The 14,810-nt window shown below is 39.1% G+C and overlaps 1 protein-coding gene across 1 annotated transcript in view; it reads right to left on the reverse strand.

Annotated features, from left to right (window-relative positions):
• The window catches only part of LOC144059267 (uncharacterized), a 48,950-nt gene extending 40,699 nt beyond the window's left edge, over positions 1 to 8,251 (reverse strand). The window contains exons 1-3 of the mRNA XM_077578233.1: positions 8,155 to 8,251; positions 7,730 to 7,782; positions 5,780 to 5,927 (exon numbers count right to left, since the gene is read on the reverse strand). Coding sequence (XP_077434359.1) covers positions 5,780 to 5,927; positions 7,730 to 7,782; positions 8,155 to 8,156 — 203 coding nt within the window. The 5' untranslated portion in view covers positions 8,157 to 8,251. The remainder of the gene's footprint in view (positions 1 to 5,779; positions 5,928 to 7,729; positions 7,783 to 8,154) is intronic.
• Positions 8,252 to 14,810: the final 6,559 nt, after the last annotated feature.

Below are 14,810 nucleotides of genomic sequence, written 5' to 3' on the forward strand. Positions count from 1 at the left end.
CTTATCTATCAATCTAAAAATTTCACAGCACACCGCCCAAAATAAACAAACACCAAACGTTACAAAAAGTACAGTATATAAACTGAAATAATGATGATCTTGCCTCAACTCACTCACATAATTAGTGTGAAACCCGAGCTTGTTTAGTAGAGAACAATGCTATTATTCTATTGTATCAATGGCAACACAGGCTAATTGTACCTTCTGTTATCTTGGGGAAGAGCATTTCATTGTTCTGCCTTGTCAGTATGTCACCAGATAAAGATACATCCTTTGTTGTAAATAATGATTTTTGGACAAATAATGTGGAATTAGGCACAGCTACTGTTCTATTAGGAACGTTTTAATGTAATGCTATGTGCACATTTTAATGCTTGCTCTGGGTTTGTTTTCTCAGGGTACTACGGCTTCCTGCCACATTCCAAAATTATGCATGCGTGAACGTCTCTATGTGATCTACAAAATAATTATCTTTCTGACAGCCCAAAGATATTTCTTGTAATGTATTGTCATTTTTGGTTTAGAATCCTGTCAGATCCCAAAATGGTTTTAGTTGCGTAAGTGTGGTGACTGGCCCCGTGATGACCCCCGAGCAGCTTGTGCGCTTCTTCCCCATACTGACGCCTGTCAGTAGAGCCAGGTGTGTCAAGTGAGCAAAGAGGCCGCCACCGGTCTCCAGTGGCAACATAATGAGAACTGACAGGAAGCTGAAACAATAGTTGATTGTCGCCCCAGCGCAGGCTTTGCAATAATTCAGTGTTGACTCAGGTCGGCCATCAGTGTGATTAACTACTCGGAATGATTGGGTGTTAATCTGCTTTTCATGTTCCAGACACTTTGAACGAGAAATGTAATGAAAGTTTTGGGTTTGAGGGTGTAAGTACAATATGAAGGATTAATAATTTATTGTTATTACAAAAAAACATTAAAAAACATTACATTCATACTGTCCATCTATTTTCCATACCACTTTGCCCCATTCCAGTGGTGGGAAAAATGGCACCAATCCAGCTGAGTTTTGGCGAGTAGAGTGGTAAACTCTGGACTACGTCACCAGCTAAGAGGGCAGCGATGACTCTCTTTTGACAAGATTGGGTGGGCGTCAGTAGAAGACGTGAGGCGGGGCTAGAGTGTTGAGGGGACATTGGCTGAAGAAGCCATAATGGCGGCCGCTTGCAAGCAGCTCACGGTCGAGCCGTTTTTTTTTCAAAGACATCGACCAACGATAAAGAGCACATTGATGACGACGATGATCATCAACTCCGAAGTTGGAAGCGCTGACGCGGCGACTATGACGACGTTATAAAGGTTCACGGGCGAGCGATGCTGACACCGGAAAACACGGAGCACAACGCCTTTCTCCGCTTTTTGTTTCAAAACAGAGAATTTCGGTGAAAGTAACCATTTTCTATTGTTGATTACTGAAGAACGGAATAAGGTAGAAAAAAACTTTTTTTTCTGATGAAAGATGAGAGTCCAATCTTTATGTGTGTTTCCATAGTCCAAACACAACATTTTCTGTGGACCTTGAAAGATCAGTCAAAATGCTTAAATCGGTTGGCACTGGCGACAACCCGTTTCTGAAAACGTCTGGCAGTCAAAGAGTTAGTCATTCTTATTTTGTCATATAGGCCTTTATTCTGTCATCTATATTGCGCCTTAGTAAGCCCTCGCTAGAGTTTCTGAGTGACACTTTCTTCCTAATTCCGCACCTCACATATCATAAAATGCTGTTTGCAATGTATAACCTGTGATTGATTAGTGACCAGAGCAGGGTGTACCAGATCTGTCACTCAATAATGAAGTTTCCATCCAAACGTTTTGAAATTTTGAAGGGAATTTAGTGTCAATGTGACTTATGCCGGTTTTCATTTGTTATTATTTTGCGAATAATGAGAGGAAAAGAGAACGTGCTTTGAGATGATGTCAAATGAGAGCGTCTCTCTGCCACAAGACACTTCTAGAAATAATTCAACTTCTTCGCCCCCCCCAAACATACCCTACTTTATCGTCAGCCGCCATTTTTTGTGACTACAATATGTACATGCAACACAGTATGCGGTCAAAACATGCGACATGGTATCCAGTTCTGTCATTTATTCGCAAAATCTGCTTCCATAGCCAAAATTCATATTTTCCTTTTATCGATACACTGAAAATCGATCCCCCAAAAAAAAAAAAAAAAAACATTTATTCAATTTTTTTTAATTGATTTGTTGGATTTTAAAAAAAAAAAAAAAAAAAAAAAGGAGAGCAATGACGATGTCAAATCGAATGAACAATACTGAGCTCTCCTGTAAAAAAAAAAATAATAATAAAAAAAAAAAGTAAAAAAAAAAAAAAAGAAAATCGATCCCCACAAAGCGTTTTTGCGAATTTTAAGCCGAGCTGGGCAAAACAACTTTCGGGGAGTGCTTCCAAGTTTTCTGCGAATGATTTATGACACAAAGCCTCGTTAAAAAAAGACACGTTTTCACAGCTCCTGAAAATTTGAATAAACCCACCTAATGATGCTGGGATGGAAATCAGGTCCACCTCAATCCTAAGGAGAACGAGCACCATCGGGAATGGATGTATTAAAGTCAATCTGACTCGTAAAAAGCACTTACATTTCAGAAGTTGGTGTCTGTGCATATTAAAACTATATTTTCCCTTTCCTCAATTATTATTTGCCTTATTAGAGCACTGCTCAAATCTGTTTAATTCACTTCCATATGACTGAAACCAAGCTGTAACTATGGTGACACTAATGGGTCAAAAAATGTTGCAGCAAATGACCTTTTATCTTTTCCTTCTAATTACCTTCGCACCCCTCCACACTTGCCTACTTTCCTATTTCTTCACAGGTGCTCTCGCTCGTCTCAACCATGACCAGGCCATCATCCCTCACTGTTCAAACTCTGTCCTCTCTGCCAATGCTGCTCGCGACGCAGTTTGGAAACGCATGACCTGACCTCTAACACTCTGAGGCGAGAGCATGCAAAGATCTTTCTGTGTCAGTCACAGATAACCCTTATAAGCTCTCACCTGTGCCTGCTTCCCATTGCATATAAAAAAAAAACTCTAAATGGGTTTTCTGTGTGGGGGGTTATGCATTAGTCATACAGACCTGCGCCCTGTCACATTTCACAACGCGCCGTGAGTTCTAATGGAGAGGAGAGGTGACTGTCAGCAGTGGGCGAGCAGTAGCAGAGGTTTATGGCTGATGAGTTTCCGTGACATCACTTCAACACAGATGTGCGACTGCCTGCAGAGTCTGCCTTATTACTGAAAAGAAACTCTAAAATCACTTTTTGAACCTCTCGTGGCAAAGCAGAAAACGCTCCGAAGCGGATAAACTAGAAAAAACTCACAAAATGTGGCGCTACTGTGCATGCACAATAAGAGCAGTAATGATTCTCAAAGCTGAAGAGACATATTGTAGGTTTTTACATTACGGTTGATAAATCACATTGTGTGCATTAAATTAATCTATTTCAATACATTAATCTCACAACATGCAAAATGACCTGCTTGGCAATTTGCTATATTCGGAACGACCCTTAGTGTTTTCAACATTACTATAAACAGCAACTTCTGTTTACATGTGGATGGCAGTTGTGCCTGCAGTTAATAAATAATTTATGATCGTGATAGTTTGATCTACATTTATTTTCTGTGGGAAAAACTAATAACGCGGACTAACATTCACTGTAAATAATTGACTGTATAATTGACTTTAAAAAACTGGCAAAGAAGTTGATTGTTGTAAAATCTCAGTTAATTACTGTAAAACTCTAATACAGCATATTACTGTAAAAAAACAACAACAATTTATTACTTTATATAAATTTGTGAGTTTTTTTTGTTTTTGTTTTTTTTACAATTTATTACTATAAATTACAGTTACTGAGAATACAGTAAATAACTAATTTATATACAGTAAAAAAATAATAGTTTTCCCTGAAGCAACCCTCTTCGCTCATGGCTGTTTTACTACATTTTGACTGATCTTGCATTAACTGGCAACTTTTCTGCTTGTTATTTACTGTAAATTATACGGTCAATTCTTTAATTCTTCAACAGATATTTCCTAAACCACAGTACTGTATAAGAAACAGCGCTTCTCAATGAACTATTTTTGCAAAAATGTAAACCAAGATGACATTAACCTGAAAATATAATAACCCATTGACAATGCCTGAGCCCGAAGGTCTTTGCCAATGTTCACCAAGATGCCCACCCCCATTTCCAGAGCTCCACAATGCTTGGGGGAGAAAAATGACAGCGCTGCTCAATGAAAAGAATCCACTTTCCCACTAAATCCTGCAATGGTCTGAAGCTTAAATACACATTAGGCGGGTATGACTCACTCGTTTGTCAAACCTTGAGTCACTGTGAACACAATGAAGGCTAAGCGAGGGCAACACTTTCCCCCAGTTAACTAGTGGGCAGAAGAAGCAAACAAAAAGGAAGATGAAGACGAGTGTGGGCTTGGATGAGGAGCTTCTTGTTTTGCGGCACCACATCGGAGGGTGTGTGAAAGGTTATCGATGCCAAAGACAATTTATCCAAACACTGGATGACCAGTCGACACAAGAACTAGCACGGCTGTGTGATCCCCTGACTTCTCAGCTGCATCGAATGTAGTGATGTTCAAACGTTTTCAGGGGAAGGATGTTTAAACAATAACAATAAAGCACAGACCAACTTGAAAAATCGTCTAAGCCATAAGCGGACTATGAGCCTGCTTCGAGCCATGTGAACACCCGAAGCCCCAAGAGCCAATAACGTTGTTTATTTTGATTTATTTTCAAGTAACACTTTTGCACATTTCCAATTATTCAACTTTAAAAAAACATTTTTGTCACCTTGTTTCATTTACTGTACAGTTACATCATTACTGATGTTAAAGCTGGGAAAAGTCGATCACAAAACTATTGCTGGCACCATGGCATGCCATCCATACATACATTTTCATTACTTGACTATTAAATGCTAGAATCTTAACTGACATTTTGCTAATTTTATTTCATTCTGTTGTCTTACATTTGATTTTTTTTGTATATATCTAAACAATTCTATTTGTTCTTGCACTCAAGTTTTTCTTGCTGTACAAATTATTTTGGACCATTGCTGTTACAATTTTTTGAAACCACAAATAATAAACCAGATAATCTCCAATTCTGCTGTAAAATAAAAGCCTCCTCGCATTAATTAATTGGAAAAACTGTTCACGAGATTTGGTGCTGCTATTTTAGGGAGCAACAGAAATCATATAGGCTCAGTAATTAACTATGTCCCTATGTGTGAACAAAAGGTTCTATATGGGCTGAGGTAATTACAGTGGTAACATGTTATTTTTCTGACTGGTAAGTATAAGTCTACTCAAGAGAGGAAGGAGTTTGTTGGGGTTTTGAGAGTTGGCCACTATTTGAGGAAATAAGGTCATTTCTTTTTGCACTTATACAATACAATACAATACAATGCTGAATTATTACTCATTACTTTGTAGAGAATTTGGAAATTTGAGATGGTGTCATAACCACCTGCAGTTGTTCAAGGGGAACTAATGGTGTTCTGTTGACCACACTTTGAGAAACTCTATTGCAAGGGTGAGAATTATTTTGTGCTAAAGAGCCACATTTGATTTGTATAATGGACAAATGGGCCAGATCATTGTTGACGTGCGTATATGGATCATTACTAAAGTGATTGCAATTTCAGGCATAGTGTTAGAACCTTAGCGATTAAATGTAAATAGGCAAATTCTTCATCCAGATGTAATTTAGAGGTGCACCTGGTAGTTGGCCTTGGTTGTATGAGGAGGGGTCCTTGAAGACATCTCTCCCTGGACTCGAACTGTTTTAAGAACCCCCGATCGAGAGGACACGATGCTCTCTGCAGGATGGAGGGCAGCAGTGTGTTGGAGGAATAGCACGTTGACACTAAAGAGCACAAGGCGCACATGTAGATGTAAATGAATATGTTGATCAGCCTCCTGGAGCAGGAAAAAGATGCGCGCTGTGAATTAGACGAGGACAAAAGCTGCCCACGTTGGTTCCTGCTCTTAAATCACATACACCGGCAGGCACCACCGAGCCTCTCTACCAATAAACACCCAGTCAGATTCAATAAGGAAAAATCAGCGGCCTTTTAATGTCCCCTCTTATGAGCCGTTTCCTGCAGCTGCAGAAAGCCAGTCAGTTCTTTCAGTGACTCTCTCTACCCTCTAAGGAGCAGTGAGTGCATTCAAAGGCTGGCGGTTGAAAAAGTAGAGATGGTTCTACCCCTTTTCATGTCTGCCACTTCACTGTATTTCGGAGATCCCGGCCGAGGGTTGGGGGGCTAACGTGTGTCTCAAAAGCAAAGAGGATGCAAGTGATTTGAATCATTACAGCAGCCGGAATTACAGTAATTACATTCAGCGGCATCATTATCACCCTATGTGGCATCCTGGTGGAGGCTGTATACAGACACTGACAGAATACACTGAGGCTGCGCAACACGTCAACTCCAGTCACTTCTAGGTGGGCGATATTATCCAAGCTACCTGCACAGTGCACATCTAAGGTCGTGATTGCCTCTCTTTCTGTCGCACGTAAGATTCTTGTGAAAATTCATTTTCCTGCAGGTGTTTAAAGAGACGGATTACTTGCCAACATCCCCTCACGTGTGCATTGCTTTTGATTTAAAGAACAAAAAAGTCAGAACAGAACTTCATTACTGGTGCAAATGACTCACTCACTCACTGAGATTGTTCGCCTTTTGCAGAGTGTAGATCAGGAGTGTCAAACTCATTTTCATCACCTCCCTCATATATCCGTAATGACTGTGAAAATCGTATACAGTGATACCTCGACCTGAAATTCTTTTAAAATAATTTTTACTTGAGTACATTGCATTTGTAAATACAGTTCACTTCAGTTGTATTTTACTTTGAAACATTATTTAAGTACAGTTGTTTTTTTTATGTGTAAGCGTAGTGTTAATGTTCAAACTGTGCATAATAGCACATCGGCTTAGAATAAATGCAGGTGTATTTATTGAGTATATGCCACGGAGGAGGCAGGATTTCCGACTTCCGGGTTTCACACACCAGCGCTGTTTCCAGTTGCTGTTTGCGACATGTGGGCGTCCCAGTGCTTGCGCTTCCGCCCCTCAGTTGCATGTTCCCGTTGACGGGTGCGAGTGCGTAGTGTGTCTGTCTCAGTTGTCCGAAACATTTCACAGAGCTTGTGGTGCGAGTGTTGGAACGCGGCAAGCAGTGGCTGGAAACGGCGCTGATGTGTGAAACCCGGAAGTCCGTAGCATCTACCCCATTAGGAATAAAACTTTTGCCACATTTTGGACAAACACTACCACCTAACTGTATTTTAATGTTGGTCATCATTGTGGTACTTGAAAGGATAAGTATTTTTTTGAGGCGGTACTTGGAGTAAAAAAAAAAAAAAGGTTTGTATTTCTAAATAAAGAATGGACGGGCGTGGACTAGATGGTGAAAGCTAATGCTACATTCGAGAACTGTGGGAATTCGAAAACATCCTACTTGGATTGTGACAGTTCCCAGCTCAAATCATTCAAGGCAAATGTAAACAACAAAGATGGCTGATTCCAATAAATTGTTTGTTGTTCTGATTAACGCAGTCATTCTTAATCACGGTATGTTACGTGAACCTATGTCAAAAAACTACATTAAAGTAACAATAAATAAAGATAACTATTTAAAATATTGTAAATTATGTTTTACCAGTCACGGTGTGTGGTTCCGGAACTCGGATCTCCAGGTTAAAAGCGGCGTTCCTGTAAAGTACACACTTCCTAGTATGAAGTCGGAAAAATCTGACTTCCCAATTTCCTCAAATGGAGCACAAATTCAGAAGAAACACCAGACAGTAAACGTCCAACCCTTGGGAAAATAATAATAATAATAAAATCCCAAATAAATAATGAGGCCTCAAGCTTTTTATTGCCTCTCCCAGTTGAAGTTTACCATAAAAATAAACAGATAAAACAAACAGAATTACACGTTGTGTTAAACCGAACCTCATATCCGCTAGCTTAATGCTAACGCAATGGAAAAGATTACTAATGAGACAAGCAGTAGTTAAACTGTCACTTAATATTTGAACACGAATGACAACATGTAGATACAGAACATATATAAACACTTACATTTGTCATTATCTTCTGTGAAAAATACATTACTATTACAGGTTAGTAGCGGTTGCGGGCAGTTTCAAATGTATCACAGTAAGTTTCTGTTTCGCCCTCAAATCTCTATAGGTATGATATTCATACTGCCCCCTCGTGGAAAAGGCGTGCACACCACATGGCGTGCCGCAATAAAGCATGTCATCATGATGCGTAGACTGTTCCATTTTCTTTTCAAATATTGAAATTACTGCCTAATTTTACAAATTACAACACTGTAGGTTTAGAATTGTCTATACTGTAGATGCCAACAAGCACTATTTATATCCAAATAAAACTCCTCAATTCAATTTCAACATGATAGCAAGATGCCACAAGATGGTGCCAAACCGCTGTTATGCTTAAATAAAACTCCTTAACTCACTGTACAGAATCGCCACTGCATTTGATTATTATAAACCTAAATTGAAATCAGAAGTCATTAAAAGTAAAGACCAAATATCCAAGTCTACAACTTTTTGTTGTTGAGAACAGATTATTTGAAAACAAGGTCCAGCTTTTCTGTCAAAATGAAAACATCAAATGCATTTAGAAAGAAACATGAAGTAAATACATTATTTGCTATAGTGGGCCACATAAAATGATGTAGCAGGCCAACACTGGTCCACAGCCCTCGAGTTTGACACTTGTGGTGTATAAAATAAAGCAAAGATGATGCACACACCATGTAAGCTATATTGTACATTAATTTGGCCTCATAGTTTATTCAATAATAGCCTCGATTTAATTATGCCTAGACATTGTTAAAGCATGCTTTGTACCAAGAGATGAATGATTATGTGTCCAGAATTTGTTATTTAGGGGTTGATGTCGAAAATAAATGAGGAACGTTTTATTTTATAAAATAATAGCTCTGACGCTGTGCTACGTCTAACAGAAGTAGGAGCCTGCCATCTAGTGGCAAATTTTGGTCCTCCTATTTTGTAGTTGTATTTTAATTGTGTTAGGGCGCATCCTGGCACATGGGCAACACTTTCATTCACACGTATGAACCCTTTAGAGTGTTGCAGGTTTTTAGAATGTGGGAGGCAGCCAGTTTGCAGAGAAAAAAAAACCCACACAAGCACGGTGAGAACATGCAAATTGCACACAAGAAGGCCGGAACAGCAATCCCAACCAGAACTGTGAGGCCAACACGCTGCCCGTTAACAATGATGCGTTTGCTTAATTACATTAAATCAGAAAACTCTGATATATTAGCTTCTCCTTGAAATATAGACCATAACCAGATCATGTGACATGGGCAAATATTGTGTATCATCTCTTCTGATAGTTTTAACAGATGCCAAAAACGTACATTTAATGGAAAATTGTAAACATGAACTATAGTGTTGGCACACTTGAGAGACGTTCCAGAAAGCACAGGGTGATCGGTAACAATTTGTCCGTGGCCAGTTTTGTCACATCAGCAGTGCTACCAAACAAATGATGTAAGCTTAACATGTGGACCTCAGAGAAATATAACTTAATAACTCCCACATCCTTTAGACAAATTGTTTTCCGAGCAGTGATGAGAGCTGGGACTCTGAGAGACATAAAAGCTGTGCGCGCAGCTAAACTGAAGGTGAAGAAGATACTGCTGTGTCGGTGAAATTACACTTGAACTACCCAAAGTCTTTTTTTTTTTTTTGTCCTTACAGATGACTGCTGCAGCTTCATTGTGTTCATTGCCTCGGAAGTATTGACAATAAAAGACTGCTTTCTTGGTGCACAATGTTTTTCTTTTATTTAATCACGGTCTTATCTACTAAACAGATAAAAACTTACAAAGGAATACAGTAGACCCAACATTATCCACATGCTGTATATCCTGGTTAGGTTCAAGTCAAATTGGGAACAATTATTCGGTTGCAATAGCAATAAAGATACGCAACAGTAACATCTTACAGTCTTACTTTTGTAGAGGATTTTATTTCATTTTGATCAAACAATCACCTACCACAGTGAGAGCCAGGAAAAGAAAACTTTGCTTTTTGTTTGAACAGCACAGAGTGATCTTAATGATATCCTCTTGTAGGTACGCATTTATATTCAGTGGTGCACCGAATTAAGGGGATGTACTTTTGCAAAATTGGCGCAGCAGAGAATAGAGAACCAACAGTATCAACCCACAATTTGATACAGTAGATGTTCCATAATGACACTTTCTGCTGGTAGGAGGCCAGGAGATGCAAACTAAATATCGGGGTTGAGGTTTTTGTTAATTGGCTACAACAAGCACTCAAAGATATTTATCTTTGCTGGAAGATGACCAGCTCTCCGGTTACAAAAAAAAAAAAAAAAGTTTTAAAAATACTGTTCTACCAAACTAATGAATGAACCCAATGACCTCACTTATTGTCAATGTTTACAACTAGGGCCCAACTGATTAAACGACCAATATCACCTCTTAAAATGAGCAAATGAGCATTTTTTACAATCACATTACAATATAAGACAAAAACAACGATAATGCCAAATTCAAACAATCCACCCCCAAAAAATGGCCTGATCTTTCACGCTGTTGGAAAGTTAAATACTGAAAGTATTTAATTTTTTTTAAAAAAAAGTCAAAGTTCTGCCGGTAATTTATATCTTTATTGTTGTAAATGTTAAGGGATCAGAATTTTTAAATTTTTTTATTAATCACATATTTTTTTATTAATTGGCTGAATAATCAGTGGTCGGAATTTTATTCTGCCAAGTATCAGAAAGGGGATTGCCTTCCGAAAATCTACATCGATCGGACCCTATTCAAAACAGAACAGGACAAAAACATGTTTTCTTTACATGCAACATCTTAATGTGCATCTACTGTATGTGTTTGTGGCAGCTTACAGTATTTAAGTCATGTCTTCTCTTTTTTTTTTTAACATCTGCATATTGCTCGCTTTTCCTTATTGTGTCATTTGTCTTGTGTTCCGTGTATTCGTATGGTATCTACATTTGCGTTTGATGGCATTATTTGTTCATCCTTTCAATTCCTCGGTGGAGCTCGAGGGCGTCTCTGAACCCTCAAGGCACTCCTGCAAGAAAGAAGCTGTACAGTATGTTGCATAAAAGACTTGTCGCAATAGAATGCACAAAAAGTAGTTCACCTTCACTCTGTCCAGTTCTGGTCTTCCTGGGAGGGACTTCTGGGAAGAAATGACCTATAAAGAAAGACATGATGGTTACATTATTGCCACAATATCGGCCTTGAAGGACTCATTTCACTGTTCTCACCCTCTTGGACTGCTGCTGATGAGTCTCCTCTATAGATTTGGAGCGATTCTTCATGTGTTTCTGAGGAGAGGTGCTGGTGGAGCACTTGAGATAAAAGCAAAACATTAGAAAAGAAAAGCCTTGCTTCTCATTCATTCGTATTTAACCCTTTGACCGCCAAAAACATTTAATGACGTATGCTAAAATCTTAATGAATGCCGCCAATAACTTCAATCGACGTCAACTACGTTATGTTTTTTTTTCTCATTGAGCAGTGTAACGTCTTTTGCAGCATTGCCTTGTCATTGGGGTTGTAAAATCCCAAAACAGCCACTAACAATACCAGCAGATGGCAGCATTGTATCTCTTTTCAATGCGCTCCCGGTGTATGGAATTACAATGAAACATGACAAATCTGATGAAATAGAACTTATTCCATGATGACGTGAATGATCAAAGCCTTTGTCACATTAAATTAATTCACAGAGCGTCACTAAACAAAAAATATTAGTGTCAAAGTCACTGAAAATGTATCTTTTCACATAAAGCTCGTTTTCTCCTCTACTCGCTCAATGTCACTCAAATTACCTACCGGTATTTTCAAAATGATGGATTACTAAAGAACGGAATAAGGTAGAAACATACCTTTTTTTTTTCTAATGAAAGAATGGAACACGATTTTCCATTTGGTACTCACCATGTATATATGGTCAAAACACAATATTCTGTTTGACTTGAAAGAGGAGTTAAAATACTCGAAATCGGCTGGCATTGTTGTTTTTTTGGATAATGTTTGGCAGTCAAAGAGTTAAATATTTTATTAGGTTCATACCTCATTTTTCTTCTGCTCCATGGCGGACTTCAGCGAGGATGACTAACTGGAAAACTGCCTACAGAAAGAATTCACAATTCCATTTAATAAAACCTAATCAATACTAATAGGTCAAGACATGCCACTCGGGAAACATTCTGCGCTAAGTTTAAAAATAAATGGCCGTTCCGTTCCAGCGTCACTCATCCAGCCGATGTCACGACAGCATCGCGTCTATGTTGCCAGGAAATCAATTGGATGGTTCCAGGTCGATGTGGCAGCGCAGCCCATTGAAGTCACTGAATGACCCAGTGGGACGCTCCCAGCAGCTCTCATAACGTTACATCAAACCCATTATGGCCACACCAAGCTGGTTCACTTGGCACAGTCAAGACCGTGCACTTAGAATGAAACGCCCGCTATGGACCGAGGAGGAGACACTTTGGGGGAGAATCTCAGCAGGATGGCTGAGTACATCTCTGACCAGCTCACAAGACCCACATCGAGAAGATAGTCTCAAGGATCACTCGCAATGCGTGGATCAAGTGAGAAATCCTGCAGCAGCGATGATGGAGGCTGGTACTATTTGCATGCACGAACATGTCCGTGCTCGTATACAATAGCGTGCACTACGACAAAAGCAACAGATTGGAGGTCTTAAAAGCTAATGCGGGACTTTCTGCAAGACTGGGCAAACACAAAATGTTGCCTCAGAACCTTTTTCATATGTTTCTCCCACCCATCATCACTTTTGGGCACACAATACAGCAAGAGGCGGCGGAGTAGGAGATGGGAAATATGTAACAGTGAATTAGTAGTAAAATGCAGAGTCAGTACTTCAGAGGCATGGCTGTTCTGCCGCTGATAGCTGGCCGGCTTGACAGCAAAAAAATTGTTACAGTGTAGCCACCTATATCTATGTAACCAAATTGAAAAATAAAATGTTTTGCGATGGGAATTAACAATAAATTGGTAAGGTGTTTACATAAGTGTGCACACCCCTTACAACTTGGGATGTGGCTGTTTAGAATTAGCCAATCACATTCAAACTCATGCTAAAGCCTGAATGTTGTGTGCCAACATGGATTGGTATTTGGTTGTGTTCATAATTAGGGCCCTAATTACTAATTCCTAACTGGGGTCAAGTAGCCCAAAAGCACTGGTGTCAAACTAGAGGCCCGGGGGCCAGATCTGGTCCACTATCATTTTGTTGTGGCCCGCAAAAGCAAATCAAGCATGCCAACTTCTATGCTTGCTAAAAATCTGTACCAAAATTTCAAATTGTCATATAATAAAGAGAGCTGTCAAACGATTAAATGTTTTAATCAGATTAATCACATTTTAGAATTTTGATGAATCATGATTAATCACTTAATTAAAAAGGCATTTTTTCTAATCAACATTTGTTGCCCACCAAATTTAAAGAGCACCTGTTCGGTGTTATCTTTTTGGACATTTAATGTTATGAGGGTGTCTTCAGCATTTTTTGATCCACTGCACGCTCTCATCTACCTCTTTTTCTAATCAGTTAATTAATTGCATAATTTAAATGGGGTGGAACCCCGATAGTTTGACAAATAGTCTGAATGTCATACGCAAACATATTAAATGCTTTACTTTAATGCATGTAGTTCTGTTTATTGCCCAAAAACAACCTGTGCTACCTTTAACCTAACCATGCACTGTCAAAATGAAGTGTGATTAATCTGAGTTAATACATGATTAACGCGATATTTTTTGGGTGATTAATGAATTAGTTAATGCTTCAACTTTGACAGCACTAATAATAAATAACATTGGGATTTGCAAGCATTTTCTTTTTTACCAAACCCCTTATTCCAGTAACTTACACAATAGTTGAACAAACCGTTACTCTTGAGCGCTGCAAGGGAAACCGCAACTCCAATGCGGCCTGCGATAAAATGAGTTAGACACCCCTACCCTAAAGCAAAGCACTATCACACAAAACTGGCATTTTTAACAGTGGTGTGTGGACTTTTTATATACACTCTATGTATATTTACCACAGAGCCAAAAAATGTAAATAAATGGCCAATAGAAACGTAATAATCAATATTTTTACAGGTTGGCAACTTGGCACCCACCTATCAGGACTGAACATAAGGGTGGAGCTTGGAACACTGTCGTCCAATGACTGGTGGGCAAAATAAATAAATAAATAAATAAATCCCCTCCATGTCCCAAATGGAGTGGAATGGGGGAACTAGACCAAGACATATCAAAACATCTTTTGCTATAGGCACTCCCAGATCTATTTCCACAGCTATTATATGATAAATAACATTATAGCATTAATCAGCAATCATTTGCCGATTGTTAGGCAGCCATACATGGATGCAGAAGGTGAGAGACCACCAAGGTGATCATGTGGACAGAACCCACAGCCGGGAAATCATTTCAAATGGGGCTGTCGGGGATGGGGACATCATGTACTGTGTTTTATCATATTGTCTCACACATACAATCATATTGGGGGGTTGCCCCTATGAACCAAGCGCACGCAGGCTCAATGTTGCACCAGTGGCGGTCATGCATTTATTTCACATAATCACTTCTTCCATCTCTTAACACTTATGTATTCTGTAAGACTATTAAAGGCAAT

The sequence above is a fragment of the Vanacampus margaritifer genome, chromosome 10 (genome assembly GCF_051991255.1).
Source record: "Vanacampus margaritifer isolate UIUO_Vmar chromosome 10, RoL_Vmar_1.0, whole genome shotgun sequence".
Classification (NCBI taxonomy): Eukaryota; Metazoa; Chordata; class Actinopteri; order Syngnathiformes; family Syngnathidae; genus Vanacampus; species Vanacampus margaritifer.